The sequence below is a fragment of the Gadus morhua genome, chromosome 11, assembly GCF_902167405.1.
Source record: "Gadus morhua chromosome 11, gadMor3.0, whole genome shotgun sequence".
NCBI lineage: Eukaryota > Metazoa > Chordata > Actinopteri > Gadiformes > Gadidae > Gadus > Gadus morhua.
Window position 1 is genome coordinate 10,286,816 of NC_044058.1, and position 15,948 is coordinate 10,302,763.

At 41.5% G+C, this 15,948-nt stretch overlaps 1 protein-coding gene across 1 annotated transcript; it reads right to left on the bottom strand.

Moving 5' to 3' along the window:
- Window positions 1-5,717: 5,717 nt before the first annotated feature.
- Window positions 5,718-15,828, bottom strand: LOC115554633 (retinoic acid receptor beta-like). The gene is made up of 9 exons (XM_030371423.1): window positions 15,244-15,828; window positions 12,040-12,084; window positions 11,528-11,682; window positions 11,065-11,206; window positions 9,699-9,865; window positions 9,205-9,381; window positions 8,365-8,569; window positions 8,109-8,267; window positions 5,718-7,813 (listed from the first exon to the last, which is right to left on the bottom strand). The coding sequence occupies exons 1-9, from the start codon at window positions 15,401-15,403 to the stop codon at window positions 7,323-7,325; spliced, it is 1,701 nt and encodes a 566-aa protein (XP_030227283.1). The 5' UTR covers window positions 15,404-15,828; the 3' UTR covers window positions 5,718-7,322.
- Window positions 15,829-15,948: the final 120 nt, after the last annotated feature.

A 15,948-nucleotide genomic window follows, 5' to 3' on the forward strand; every position in this document is an offset into this window, starting at 1 on the left:
TAATGTTATTCTAAACACAAAAAAAAAAAGTAAACATGACAGCTTCAGTCTCTCAAATATAAAGATTCTAGTATATGTATGCGATATGATTGAAACTGTTTATCCTCTCCGTGTTCTCCGACATGATGGAGGAATGTACTTTCATGGACATGTGTCCCTGAAAGTACATGTGACATGTGTCTTATGAACAAATTAAGGACTGTTTTTAAATATTGCTGTTTAAAATGAATGTCCATTCGTTCACAATTCCAGCCAAAGCCTCTTACAACATTGAGAGTGCATACATGCTATTGATTTATATTCTTTATTTTTTGTTTCTTTACGATTGTTTGGTTTCCTTATGGATGAAACGGTGGGCTGTAACAGAGAAGGAATACTGACCTAATGACAATAGCCACCGGGGGTTATAATTGGTCTTGTAGTCATATCCAATATGTATTATTTGGATGTGGATTACGTGCGCAAAAACAATTTGTTTTTCTTTACCCATTTGAATAACAAATTCCCCTAAACATTTGCCTTAGACGTTAGCTTTGAATTGTACTGAGGAGAAAAAGGCTATATGTATGACATCAATGACATTTTGTCTAGACACATTTGAAATCCAAATAAGTCCTGCTGTACCTCTAAGAGCAAAAACAGCCTAGGATTCACTACATTGCAATCACATTTACATTTGCTCATTTAGCTGACGCTTTCATGCTAAAATGCAGGCTGAGATAAATGTATCCATACAATCAAAGGATAGATGTATCCATACAATCATCAGAAGGAACTGATCACTTAAAAAAACTCACCACAATGCTTCTGCCCATTCCCTTAGCTTTACTGCCCCAGTGTCTATGGCAATGAATTCTTAACATGAAACCATAGAGCTGAGTATGATTGTGTGTAGTGACCAAGTATTGATTTTTGATGTGGTTATAACAACTCCATTTTGTGAATACACGATGTAGCACGACTTTCGTAATTGTTATGCCATGTTTTTTTAATTGTCCACTCCAGTTAACGATGAATGGGTCCTGGAATTACATGACGATTTGTGCACGTAAGTAGTAAGTAAAATGTTTATAATTATCTTTCCATGGTAAATAATAGTAATTGTACCAATACAGTTATAGTAGGCTAGTAATAATGTTACAAATTAGGAACATTTTAAAATGAATCAATTTATTCTAGACACCCTAAACTATTGGTTGTCAAAGATGGCCTGACCATGACAGAGGTTATGATCAAATGTAGGCATATTTATTATGGGCGGTTTCGTCCTATAATAACAATAATAACAAAGTGGCAAAAACTGAGAAGTAATAACCTTGGTATTATAATAACTTAAGCATTTTTGTTGGTCTGATTCCTCAAAGAGATCTTACATGTTTCTTTGTTTACTCCCCTTTGGTTACTTTGTGTTTTTTAAATCTATGTAAATAAGTAATGTGAGAGGCGTCCCTTGTGTGTTTGTAGTGGGCTGGATTATCGGACTATTTATGGTTTCATTCATCTGTAATTTCATTCAAACACCCAGACAACTGCAGATCGGAGCGCTGACATGTAAGTAGGCCTACCTTTCAATAGATAGTTGTTTCAGCCATTGTTGATGTGTGTAATACTAATAATAAGATCATCATTAGATAAAACCTAGCGATGGCCAGCGCATTGTTGTTGTTTTGTGGCAAAAAGGCTATAAATGTTTTGCAGTCGTAATGGCTCTTGAAGAAAATATATTATGTTTGTTAATTATTCTATGAATTGAGAGCTTTCAGGTTAACCTTATTTAAGTCTATATAGCAATCGTGAAAAGAATGACAGGAAATGTAGCTCTGCAAACTTGAGCTATGACACAAATGCAACTTGACAAAGATCAAATGCATACACAGACATACCTCTTCCACACAGGGGTGTTAAGGACCATTTTGCGCCAAGTCTGTTAATTGTTAGCCTAAACCAAAACTTGTCGCTTGGTTGCAACAATCCCCATGTATATTTATGCATTGCAAATTTAACCATGTTGATTGATTAAAGTGTCATTGGTATTTTATTTTGCAGTAAAACAAAGTAAGCCTATGGATACCCGGGTGCTCCTGATGCTCGTCCTTTCAGGTAGGCCTATAGTTATGGTGTACATAAATGTCATTCATTTTCACTATGAATGTCACAAGTCTCATTCAAACATGTGACGTTTCTACTGCAGCCATTATAAATATCTTGACTAGAAAATCTGTCAATAATAACCAAGGCCTACTCCAATCACGAGTCAATCCATTCAGGGAAATTTTCTCTATGAATTGTGTTAGTCAGGTCTACTTAACAAAATAAATCCAGCTGAATGTGGTTTCCAACAGTTTTACATTTAATAAAGGCTATGGTTAAAGTCTGATTACGACCCATAATGTTCGTACGGTCACCATTAGCCTACATAGGTTTATGTGGTAAAAAAAGTGCAAAAAGTTACCTTTTTGCACAAAACCTTCTGATAACAACGATACACCTCTTTGCATTCAAAGGAGTATCCTTCTCTGTTGCTGGGCCCGTCAACAAATACATTGCAGTTAACATCCCGATGAGTTGGAGCGCTGCTCGGGAGTACTGCAACAACACTCACCTGGCCCTGGCCACCTTCACGACATGGGCGGACCTGCTGATGCTGAGAGCAGCGGCGGGTGGTTCGACGCACTGGATCGAGCCGAACGAGGCCCTAGAAACTAGTACAGAGACCATACCCGTGAACCCAAACCCATGGGAATGGTCCTTAGGGTCTATATTAGAATATCTTAATTTTAAATCGGGTGAGCCTGTTGTTAAATGTGCCATCGGGGTGTGTGTGAAGATGGAGTCAAATGGTACCTGGATTGACCAAACGTGTTCTTCTCTAAACGATTTTGTTTGTTTTGCTGGTAAGAGAAGATTTTGTGTTTGACACATCTTTTGATTTTAAATCCTATGGAATTTTTTATATCTCAATTTAAAAACAATTGATTTGATAACCTTTAAATATTACTTTCAAAACAAGGTAATCTGACTGTATTCGCTTTCAATGTCAAATATTGCATTTCAGGTTGTAGTCCTACTGTTTCAAAAACAGGATTACCAAAATAAATAAATCAGCATTCACTAATTCAGATAAAAAAATTAAGGTTGCAGATATTTGAAATACGATATCCAATACTCTCCTATTGAAGTGGTCAAAATACGAACAAGAAAATTCAAGGCATAAAATTTTAACTGAAGTAGGACTGCAAAGGAAAGGCTCAAGCAATCAAAACTGAATGTACGCGAACCGACTGCTATCGTAGCTGTTGTTTTGTGTTATGCGTTTTCTGAACCCCTTTTTTTCTGAAACGCTTATTGAGGTCCGAGTTTGACATAACTAACATAAACCGGACAACTTACCGGTGCCCCAACAGTCCTCCCTGTTGGCCAGTGTTGGGTTTAATTCTCAAGCAGTTTTCCTAGATCACATAAGATGCGATTGCATTCAGTCTCGATTGCTTAGGTCTTTTCTGCTGCTGCTGCACTTCAAGTTTTTATGCCTTTAATTTTCCGGTCCGTATTTTGAACATGAATATGAATAAGGAAAATCGTATTTCGAATAACTGAAAATAAAATGTTGTAGGCCTATCTGTCGTAGGGATCAATGTTATGAATGAAATTGTTTTTATAAATACGACATTCAATATAATTTAAAATTGATTTGACACATTAGTCTACGCTGTTTTCAAATGCAGCTAACTTTACTGTATAAACAACTGTGGCGACTGAACGCTATATATTTCTGCCTTAGGACCTCTAACAGATAAATTATACCATCTCGTCCAACTGAACCTGACGTGGGAGGCCGCCAGAGACCATTGCCAATTGTATTACTATGACCTCGCTGTGATTGAGTCTGCCGAGGAGAACGAAGAGGTTTTGTCCACATTAAATACATTAACTACTTCTGCATGGATCGGTTTATACAGAGAGCCGTGGGTCTTGTCTGATGGGTGCAAAGACGTTCTAATTTACTGGTCTCCAGAACCAGAAGAGCCTTCAGAATTAGAAATGCCTCCAGAATCAGATAAGCATCCTCCCAGTGGCCCTCAAAGTAAAATTGAGGAAACCACAGCCGACAATTTGGCGCAATGCGCCAAATTGGTTTCGGGCGGATTAAGTGACCACGACTGTGAGGATGTGCACCCATTTATATGCAATAGAGGTGAGCAGCCGATTAAACATGCAATGCATCACTTTTTCTCATCATACATTGCCTATCTTATTTCTGGCAGTATTATACTGGTCTAAATATTAATATATTCCCTTCTCTGTGTTGCTCAATGCTCGCACAGCTCTAAGACAGAGAAGAACAAAGATAACAATGCAGTCCAGCTTGGATCTGACAAACCCAAACGCTCAGGACAACATCCTACTACAAGTAAGACTACACACATATTTATCTTAAAGCTGCATTCAACACTTTATTCAAACCCCAGAAAAGTAACCACCTTCAGTTAAACACTTGTTATTTATGAATAACATAATCAGATGATCCTGAACACTTATTTACCTAAACCCTTACTTTTACCTATATTATTGCTTTATATATTTACTCAACATTAATATTCCACAATCTTCATCTCTAAATTAACATCTTTTTGTAATTTACTGCAGAAATAACCACCCTTGAAATCCAAGGGTGGTTATTTCTGATTTGCTAAAGTTGTCTGTGAACATGGAACAGGAATGTTACTTGGAGATAACTTGATCTGTGTGTTCGTCTACGCTAGTCAGCAGTTTGCATTTAGTTATTTAACTTCCCAATTCAGATTGTGTCATGTTCATAATGAACAGTTACCATATCAACTTTAACGGTCTCTTTGCTATTGATGAAGACAAAGATGGTTTTAGAAGAATACATCGTTTGTTACAGCTGTTTCTGTTCCTCTACTCAGATGTCTGCACATCTAGCCAGCACCGGAATGACTGACTTCCACCTGAGCTGGAGCACTCCGCCACAGAAACCTGATCCAACTGTCTGGAAGGCTGATAAGGACCAATGTTAATGTTAGGTTCACATAGTTGCATGGCTTGATCACTGGCTCCCGATTCTTGAGTAGTAAAACTATATTTTAGTTTGAGAAATGTATTAAAAAGTATGATGGTGGTTAATTCATACATTACTTTGAAAAACTATAAAATAATAGCTGTTCTTTCGTTGACAACGGTGCAAAATGTAGGGCTATATCCCTGTGTACTGTACACTGTAACATTTATATTGATATGTATTATTGGAAGCATATATCTTGTGTGGCTATTTGGTAATTTTTAAGACAGGACGGCCCTGTCTTAAAATTTTAAAGTTAACTTTTTTTCACTAAAGTCTTTACAAGCAAATTACCATAGAACGCAACCTCGTATAATTTAAACTTCTTAAGTTGTTGTTGCCCAACTGTGAGTATATCAGCATAGTTTAGATTGTAGTTGTTAGCTGCAGTTCAAGTTTGACGTGAGAAAAAAATGTCATCACATGTGTGGCATGTGGTCACAACCATGTATGCATCTTCATTCTCAGAACCCATCATCCAAGGGAAAGCGCTGCATAATGAGCAGAGTTGTAGTTCATGCTCAAGGCCCTATGGAGAGCAGTCAAGACCATGTCACTGAGTCTTGGTTGATGCTTGAGAGAACAGATTCTAATGGCTCCGTTGAATTGTCAAATATGTTGTCATAAATACATAATCTTAAATGTTATAAAACTTTATTATTTACTTGAACTAAATCATAGATGGAAACATGTATTATGATATAAAATGTAATTTGATACAATTTGTTCTAAGATATAACATGTAATCATAGACATTGGAAACAGACATGTTAGATTTGTAAAGACATTAATAACTTCAGTTATGTGGTATCTTCATGTGTCAAGTCTTTAGAAAGTGAAGCTCAAAACATTTGTAAACATGTCTCCACATATTCCTCTGATCTCAAATCTTAACGGCAAAATAAAACAAACTTTTCCAGTCTCCAGTCTTTACCACTTAGAAAAACGATGACAGAGTTCCTTGACGGAGGAACTCTCCACCTATCCAACCAATTTCATGTAAACAACTTTAATGTACCCATCAAAATACAGAGATCTCCTCAGTTATGAGTTCTCTCTGTTAGTCATAACATAAGTTAGTCATCAGTCTGTTCTTTTTTAAATTCTCTGTCATAGGGTATACACATTAGCTGTGTATTACAACTTTTATCAGTGCATGTGTAACTTTTCAAGGTTTTTAATTTCCCTTTTGTACAAACAAAATGGATGACATCTGCCAGCCTCTTCACACAAACCATTTAGTTCCTGTTTGAAACCATAACCCAACCACCAGCCTGGATTCGGTTTCTGATTTTACAGATTTCAATAGCCAGAAAAATCGAAATCAGCAACGTCTGGTCGTTCATGGTTCCTCTAACATACATAAAATGTATTATATCCTAATAATAGAGGTACGGTTATTCAATGAGGTATGAAGGGAATTGTGATATATATATGATGTAGAACACAAACTATCAATCATGGGCTGCCACTGACTGACTATAAGGGTTTTACACTGTTCAAAAGACGACCGTCTTTCCTCTTCTTGTCTGTGATATCCCTCTTGGATTTCCAATCCTCACTGGCTTTTCAAACCTAGAAAAGAGGCCCCGGCACCCGTATGCCCACAGGGGCAATGCTGTTAATTATTGCAGTGGTAATCTGATGAAGGGCAGATATGTCTAAGAATATATCCCCTCATGCCATCCACTCATGACACGCCCTTAAGGAACCTACACATGATGAGCTTTCAGCCTCATCGTACCAATGTCATCCTATAGAGTTGAGACGTCCAACCTTGCGCTGAGGCTAGCCTTGGCGTTGCACACAGCCCAGGTTCGTTTCACATTTTAGAACTGACGTGATCTAAAGACGGGCATTTCTTTGTTTCTAAACTGTGATCCAAGCTTAATGAATTAAAGAACTCTGTAGTTGGATGGCTTCATTCCGATTCCCACCCTAGCACCCTTTGCTATGCTGAAAGCTCATTATGCATTGACTACTTTGTGCTCAGCTTTAATATGTCTGAGGTTATATGTTTATACACCCTGCCAAGTGGAGCTTTCAATTTATATTGAGCCTGTATATTGCCATTCCACACATTACATATTAAAATGAGTGTTAAATTCAACCACAGCAGGCAAGGGGAGGGAAAAGTGTGTGAAGGTGGTGGCAGGCATCTGCATTGGCCCATAGTACAATATTCCCCAGGCCTCTCCAAGAGTGTATACCAGTCATGGCATCTGTTAATAGTACGCTGCCTTCAGACATAGAAGCAGGAGTCTAGAGGTTGAGTGAAGAAACACATGGGCTGTGGGACAGAGCCGATGTGTGGCACTCCACTCCAGCGGTTCTCCGCTCCAGACAGGTTCCTCTTGGGGTACTCCCCTCCAGAAGGGTTCCCTTTGGGGTACTCCGCTCCAGACAGGTTCTTCTTGGGATACTCTGCTCCAGAAGGGTTCCCCTCTCCAGACATGTTCCCCGCTCCAAACAGGTTCCTCTTGGGTTTCCCCTCTCCAGACAGATTCCTCTTGGGGTTCCCCTCTCCAGAAGGGTTCCCCTTGGCATAATCCTCTCCAGGCGGGCTCGCCTTGGCGTAATCCTCTCCAAACAGGATCCTCTTGGGGTTCCCCTCTCCAGAGGAGGACTTCCTCTTGGGCTTCTCCAGGTCCTTCAGGTCCTCCAACATCTCCTGGATCAGCGGGGGCATTGAGATGGGGATCTCCGTCTTCAATGAGACTACACGCTCTGCACCTGTTGTCACATGATACGCTTATCATGAGCAATAATTCCGCTTCCTTCTCCATTTTTTACTCAAACCATTCCTTCCCTTATATTGAACTATATTGACTTGACTTTGACAAATATCCTTTATGCATATCCTTTTTTTTGGTTAATCAAAGCCTATTGACCTTCTAGGACCTCCTTTGGAAATCATGAGAACTCTGACCATTATGTTGAGTTCTGAATTCAATCCTCCCCTGGATTCCCACCCAAATCACCAATATGGCCGCTAGGTCACTGAGGCCTATTTCGCAACCCGGGTTACCTTTGGCACTGATGCAGCGCAGATCGGCGATCTTCATGAGGGCCTTGGGGAACACCAGGGGCATGCTGGGCCGGCGCTGGCGGGAATAGACCTTCAGGGCCTCCAGCAGGGGCTCCTGCAGCACCTCCACCTTGGAGGGCTCCTCCAGGTCCTGGCGGTCTGGGTAGGAGGTAGGAAAGACCGCACGGTTTCAATAAAGGTCTGGTCGGGAGTCACACGACGTCAACCCTTTGAGGGCACTCTGAAACCGAAGTACCTCCGGACACCAGGCAGATGGCGCTGAGGAGCCCGCTCTCCGTCTCGTCCATCTCCAGGGGCAGCAGCTGGCCGGCAAACGTGAACACCTGGTCGGTAAGCGGACCGAAGCCAGCGTTGTGGACCTGAGTCCGGGTGAGGGTGAGGCCGTCGGAGAAGGTCATGGTGTCCTGGTCCGGAGTGTAGCGCGTGCAGATCCTCAGGATCTAAATCAGGAGACATGATGTGTGTTGGGTGTGAAATGATAAAGGTCTGATTGTTTGTGATAAATGCAACGCTTTGTATATTGTCTATTATTTACTAATTTAGCACCTAACAAGCGCCTAACACTGTAATGTTATTTTACATACATGTCATTAAAGAGCAGGTAGAGGTTAGGCATCTTGTTCAAAGACGGTTGCAGGGAGCTTGCGGTAATTGGTGTTTTAACCCAGGACCTTTTGACTGGGACAAGCACTAGCCACACTTAATTGTTACATTCAAATCGTACATTCCCATGTATATAGAGTGATGTAAATATTCAATGTACATGGAAAATATCGAAGGGATAATTTCAGGATTTCTCTAGCGATAGTGGGGCTATCCAACGGCTACTGCTTAGTTTTAATGTAAAATGTATGATATTCGTTTTAGGTTATGTGATCAATATGGGGAATGGGGAAATTATCAAAAACTAATCAATACATTAACTTGGCCTTTCAGCTTCCATGGATCAAGCCCCGTCAATCCCCGCAATTTATTGATATAATTGTTTCACAGAAAATAACCCACATCTCCAGGGCTAAATAAAGTACATCTTATCTTCCAAATGACATTAAGGCCAATTCCTGCTTGTACTCACCAGGATGTCAAGGCAGGCAGTTTTCAGCAAAGTGATCTGGTCGGCCATGGTCAGGCCTGTGAAGCCTGGCACTCGCTTGGCGAACTCCACCACCTTAATGATGCACTTGGTGGCCAGTTCGCTGAACTTATCCCAGAGCCCAAGGTCCAGCCGGACCCTGTGGTCGGAGCTCGAATGCTACGATGGGAGAGGGGGGGAACGATGGGAGAGACTAGTGGTTAAACAACATCAAATGACCCACAATTACCCTCAAAAAACATAAAGCATTTTTAAGGACTGTTGTATAAACGTTATTATTTATATATTAAAAAATAACATTTATAACAAGGACACTCCAATTTATTATATAGGGATACTTCTTTCTGTGCGGTCCTCAAAAGGAATATATATTTGTTAACCGCCCAGAGAGAAGCGTACAGTTGATCCATGATGTCACCATGGTGACCACAGGGCTTACCATAGCGACCTGGGGGATCACTGTGTTGTCGACCTACCATGGTGTACTTTCCCAGCTGGCCGAGGGCGGGGAAGGTGTCCCTGTGGGCCCGGCAGATCTTCTCCACCACCAGGCCCAGCTCTGTGCTCAGCTCGTAGGTCTCCAGCACCGCCATCTTCACTGCCGCCGTGCGCTCCTTCTTCTTGTTGCGGTCATTCCTCACCGCTGGGGGGAGGACCGGAAGGAAGAAGGGAGATCAGAAACAGAGTATGGTTCAAATGGCGTTGAAAACATTTGAGTGGCGTGGGAAACAAACAAGGGTCCATGGGAGGAGACACGTGTGTTTAAAGGCCTTTAGTTTTTAGGACATGCTTTTTATATTTTTAAAGAATCTCTCCCCGCACCTCCCCTCCCCTCCCCTCCTCTCCACCTCCCCTCCTCTCATCCCCTTCTTTCCTCATCCCTCTCTCTCTCTCCCCCGCCGGTCTAGCTGCCCTACATACGAGTGCTGTGTAAATCCTGGCTAGCAAAGAACTCACTCGATTCTAGACCAATCGGTGTAACAGCAGCAGCAGCAGTGGTCTAGTTACAGATAATCCAATGCTACATGCATTTGACAGATGTGTGTTATCTGATCTGTCTGATTGCTATTAAGGAGCTGTGGTGTAGGCCCCCTACCCCCGCTGTAGGCTATAAATACACACATAAACATGCACACACGAGCGCACACACACACACACACACACACAACAAAATATGTTTTTTGTGTTCATCCCTCATTGAGTTAATCTGGGTCAACTGAGCTTTGTGGCGATGTGGAGCAGAATATGATGGTTTCAGAGGAAAGCTGCCTAGTGGAGGCACTTACTACGCTTCACTGCACTCACATCATGCAACGTTTCACCCTCTCTCTCACACACCATAGAAGGACAGTTCCCCCTGTTAGATGGTCATCATTATGTAACTATTAAAAAAAAATAAAAAACATTTTTACATAACTTTCTCTGCAGATGGCGGAAATGAATCAGTCATGTATGGGCTCTTATAAAGACTGCAACGGGCTTACACGCGTGGCTGAAAAAAGTTTCCATGATCCAATCAAATCCTGAATGATCAAATCTGTGAATGTGTGTGCATGCATGTGTGAGTGCATGTGTGTGTGAGTGCATGTGTGAGTGCATGTGTGTGTGTGTGTGTGTGTGTGTGTGTGTGTGTGTGTGTGTATTTGTGACACCCTGCAATGGACTGCATTGATTAAGTTTGTTCGATTAGTCAGGTTTGCTCAATATATTTAGTCTGACTGATTGAGTTAGTTAGTTAGATTTTAATTAGTCTGGTTTGTTTGATGGAATTAGTCTGATTGATTGAGTTAGTTTGATTGATTCTGTCTGATAGACATAGGGTGTTGGGGCATGGTTACTTACATTCCCTTGACATGCCCACAGCGAAGCACTTGTGCAGCCGACAGTACTGACAGCGGTTCCTGGTGATCTTGTTGACCATACACTTCCTGTCCTTGTGACACTTGTATGCCATGTTCTTCTGGACGCTACGTCGAAAGAAGCCCTGCGTTGTCATGGTTAAAAATCTTACGTTTGTATTCATGATGCAGCTCTTTGTTATTTCTCAGTGGCATTATTTAAAAAATTTCCTTTTCCATATTAAGCAACTTCTGATCCAGGCTTCATGTGCAAATCGAATGGCATTACTTTAAAACATTGCAGTAATACATTACACACAGTTATACCCCACTCAGGCCAAAAGCCCCTAAATCCTTTCGCGAGCACACCACCAATATAACATAACATGTTAAATCAAGCATTGAAATAAATGTAAATGTCAATTTTGAACCTTTCGGCTGACAGCGGAACACCCTGACATGCTCACCTTGCAGCCCTCACAGGCACTGACGCCGTAATGGTAGCCGGATGACGTGTCCTGGCACACGAAGCAGGGCTTGTAGGTGCGAGGGGGCGGGGCCAGAGGAGAGGCGGGGCTAGTGAGCACGTCGTCCGAGCTGGAGCTGGAGCTCTGGCTCTCACCTGCGGCACAGTGGACTCACTTTAATAAACATCATGAGGAATCTGATGTTAACTATTACTAATTAAGATCAATCATGTTCATAAATGATTAAGGATAAATAAATAATAAACTGTTAATCATGATGATTAATGTTATACTATTATTTCTAAGAAGAAGAAGAAGAAGAACTCATATCTTCAAGAATGATGAACAATAAATTCATCCTTCTCAGAATACATTTATATTGACATTTTCAACACATTTTATGAAAACATGAACATACTGACTTTGATAAATAAAATAAGAGGATACAAGGAATGCAAATAAATAATTAAACATCACTTAGTTTGATTTTGGTAAAGGGAGCATAACTATACCATGGTACGAGCTCTCCTGCTCTTCATAAGACTGACTGAGAGAAACTGCAGAAAGAAAGGGAGGGAGATTTTTTAAACCACAGGTCTCTGCAAGAGGTTCAATGTAATTGCAAGAGATTTCAAATATTTTACATCAACACCCCACCTTTAAAGGTCCCATGACATGCTATTTTATGTATTCTTTAATTTAGGTATTAGTGGGCAACTAACACAGTATTCAAAGACGTTCCCGAAATTCAGCCGTGGTGCAGAGTTACAGCCACTCCGAGCCAGTCGCACATTGAGCTTCCCCCAAATGCGCTGTTTTGGTGTCTGTAGCTATAATGCAAATGAGGAGGAGCGAGGCGGGTCAAGGAGGAGGGTGGGGGTGTGGCCCTGAGCAGCTTGCAGCCACGGTACCATGCGCTCTGTTTACAGTGGATGTATCGCAATGGCGAGGCGCACACAGCCATGAGCCGTGTTCTGTAAATATTCTAGAACACACAGGAGTCCTGGAGCTCTATATCTAAATATTATCATATAGCCTACATAAAAATCTATATCATATAATATATATTATCACGGCCAAAAGCTGTGTGAGCCGATATTATGAATCTCAAACGACCGCGTTGGGTTCTCCGACGTTCCTGGTTCTTCAACGTCCACATCAATGTGAAGTAGACTGAACCGCGACAAGGAGGAGAAAGGGATTGTTGCCAGGCAGCGCTTAGGCACCTCCGCCTCCGGCGGTGGTCCCTCAGCGGGGCTCAAGCGGGAGACATTCGGCGCCAACAATCCCTTTCTCCTCCATGTCGTGGTTCATGTTCTTGAGGGAGTCAAAGCCAAAGTTCGTTCCCCCCAAATCCTTCTCTGCCCGCTGCCTGGCGATGGTGCCTCGTGGCAACCGGCGGCATGTCGCAGTTCATGTAGCCTACTTCAGCGAGTCAAAGCCAAAGTTCCTTTCCCCCAATTCCTTCTCAACCATGGCTCAGATAACCCCCACGACAGTTTCGTTGTGGAAATACAAGAGACGTCAAAGATCCGACAAGAAACACTTGCGTTACAGTGTGTGTATTCACACACACACACACACACACACACACACACACACACACACACACACACACACACACACACACACACACACACTCGAGTCTCATTGGCGGGCCAACGTCTCTGGGCGGGCCAGGCAGAGTAAGGGGAGGAGCTTAGATGCTTTGTGAGTTTATGACGTTCTAAATTAAGACATTCCAAATCAGCGCGCTTGAGCCTCCATTTTTTCAAAGGCGAGCAGAACAGCTAGTGCTCGTTTTACACCAAACGCAAGTTTTAGCCACTGGGGGACCATAGGCAGGCTAGGGGAACTCATATTTATGTTAGAAATGTCATGGGACCTTTAAGGAATATATATATATATATATATATATATATATATATATATATATATTTCACTTAAAAAGGTGGGGTAGGTAATAGTGAGCTAGAATTTTGTAGCATCCAACCCACAAAATCCCATTGCTCCTTATAGGCCTCCCTCAAAAACCACATGACTTGCTAGCTTTTACATTTTTCAGACTTGCTATACAATCAGCAATCACCAACGTTTACCACGGGGCCCACAAGGTTTAGCCCCGTAATCTTTCTGAAGGAAAAATTAAGCATATAAAAAAGAAAAAGTTCCACACATAACAATAGTTTGCAAAACGTCCTGCGACAATAAATCGGCCAAATGACAAATCGGTCGACCTCTAGCCAAGTAGGTAGGTAGACTGAAAGACAGGCCTTCCAATAATGAGCAAATCATTTGGTTTGCCGAAGGAAAGGATTGGATGAGCTTATTACAGCCTTCCTTTGTCCGATTGCTGCAGAATGTTCAAAAAGTATTCTAAAACAAATGGCCTATCCTAATATAACTGGTGGCGGACTTAACCTGCAGACATAAAACCTTCACTGTGTGATTTCTGTTCTGCTTGCCATCCAAGCAGGACTTTGAACACAAAGATGCCTTGAACCCTGCATGGAGGTAGGGGGGGGTATTACGTGGAAAATAAATGGGGGACCCCTCGTTCCATTTTAGGGCTTTAGTGTGTCCGCCACAAGGACCAAGAAAGGGCTTTTCATAGAGGGACAAAAAAATTACTTGTCTCTCTCCCTTGAACCCGTGGCCCCTGGTTGAACCTGGCATCACAGGGCCAAACCAGGACGGCCCGGTCGGCCCCTCTCTCACAGAGGGAAACAATGCAGATACACGATGGCCGAGTGTGAATGAGAGCCAGACAGAGAGAGAGGGATAGAGAGAGAATGGAAGAAAGAGAGAGAGAGAAAGGACCTGAGTGACAGGGATACTGGTCTGTGTGTAGCTGTTGGGTGGAGTGAGGTTAAAAACTATTTCAATGACATTAATAGTGACATACCTTATTGTAAATGTTTTTAATATGAGAAGACAACATATGTAATGACATTGAATAAGGAGTTAGGATTGACTGAAAATGTGTTTGCAGTAAGTATATCCTGTTTAGAAGTATACAAAAAATGCTTTTGCTTGAAAAGTTTGGTGCGTGTTAAAGAGACTTGTGTCATAGGCTGAGTGTGATTTATATAGAGACTAGAGAGGGACAGAGACTGAAGTTGATATAAACGGAGAGGGAGCGAGTGACCTAGACTGGGAGGGGGAGATGGGAGAGAGTGAGAAAAAGAATGGGAGAGAGACCGATATTATGAGAGGTAGGGGGAGAGAGCGAATGGTAGAAAGAGAGGGGGGAAGGGGGGGCTGCAGAAGTCTAGATGTTGTCTGACCTCTTGGGCTGGTGACCGCCTGGTGAACCCAGTGTGTGAATACACTGACAATCTCTTTCGAACTGAACGAACCCCCATTCATCATCAGTTTATCAATAGACCAAGTTTAACACAACTATCAGAGTGCATGTAGTTTACTTAAAATAAAAAGGAACGGCACCAAGAATAACAACAATAATTATTGTTATAAAGAATAGCAATAACAACCATACATTAACCACAATAATAATACAAATAATAATAATACAATATGGGATAATAATAATAATAATAATAATAATAATAATAATAATAATAATAATAATAGATTAATATGGGCCTCAAGGGACATATATTTTCGCTACTATCAAGAGGGCGAAATCTCCCAACAGCATTGTCTAAATGTCAATGATATCAATGATTTGTATCAAGCCAGGTTATTTAACTTACATTCCGTGGAACAAGTCCGATGCACTTGCCAGTCGGGTCCCGTGAAATCGACGAAGCAATTTGCAAAAGACTGCTCCTCATTTGGCTGATAACACGGACTGGTATAAAAATCCAGATTTTCTCCCGGGCCGACTGCCAGAAAATCCATATAGTCAAACATTATATCAAGTGTTTAGGCCTACTCTACGATAAAAAACAACAACTATCTATTGACAAAGAAGCTATGTCAAAAACAAAACAAAATAGTTTAATCGCAACATTGAAGATAAAAGACGTAGAGGTATCCAAGAAATCGTTTATTTTCCCTTGGATTTTGTTTTCGATTAATACAAATACGCTCACGTTTTTCGTTAAAAGTGATCTACAATCATAGCGTGCGACGGAAAACGTCTCGTTATCCTCATGCAAAACAAGAAGACTGGTCGGGCTGCTCTTGAATAATCTAATTGCGTATTTGCAAAGAACGTTGTAGCAACGTTGTTCGTAGGCCTATCTCTTCCTTAAAGAAAAATATACGAGTTTTGAGATAAACGGCAGGCTTCTCGTTATCTCCCAAGTTATGTCACACAGACCGGCGGAATCAAATGCAAGTGAACTTTCTATGAACCTCCCCAGCTACGCTGCTAACCTTCACATGACCCAGCGAGCTCTGACGTCACCGAGTGCTCGGATCCCTTCGCCAACAAGTCATGGCAAATGCAACTT

Excerpts from the sequence above, each read along its gene's own strand:
- LOC115554633 (XM_030371423.1), bottom strand. The coding sequence starts at position 15,403 with ATGTTTGACTATATGGATTTTCTGGCAGTCGGCCCGGGAGAAAATCTG. Across the intron at positions 12,085-15,243 it reads TCGGACTTGTTCCACGGAAT|TTTCTCTCAGTCAGTCTTAT; the intron begins GTAAGTTAAATA and ends TTCTTTCTGCAG. Across the intron at positions 7,814-8,108 it reads GCGCTGCATCAGTGCCAAAG|GTGCAGAGCGTGTAGTCTCA; the intron begins GTAACCCGGGTT and ends ATGTGACAACAG.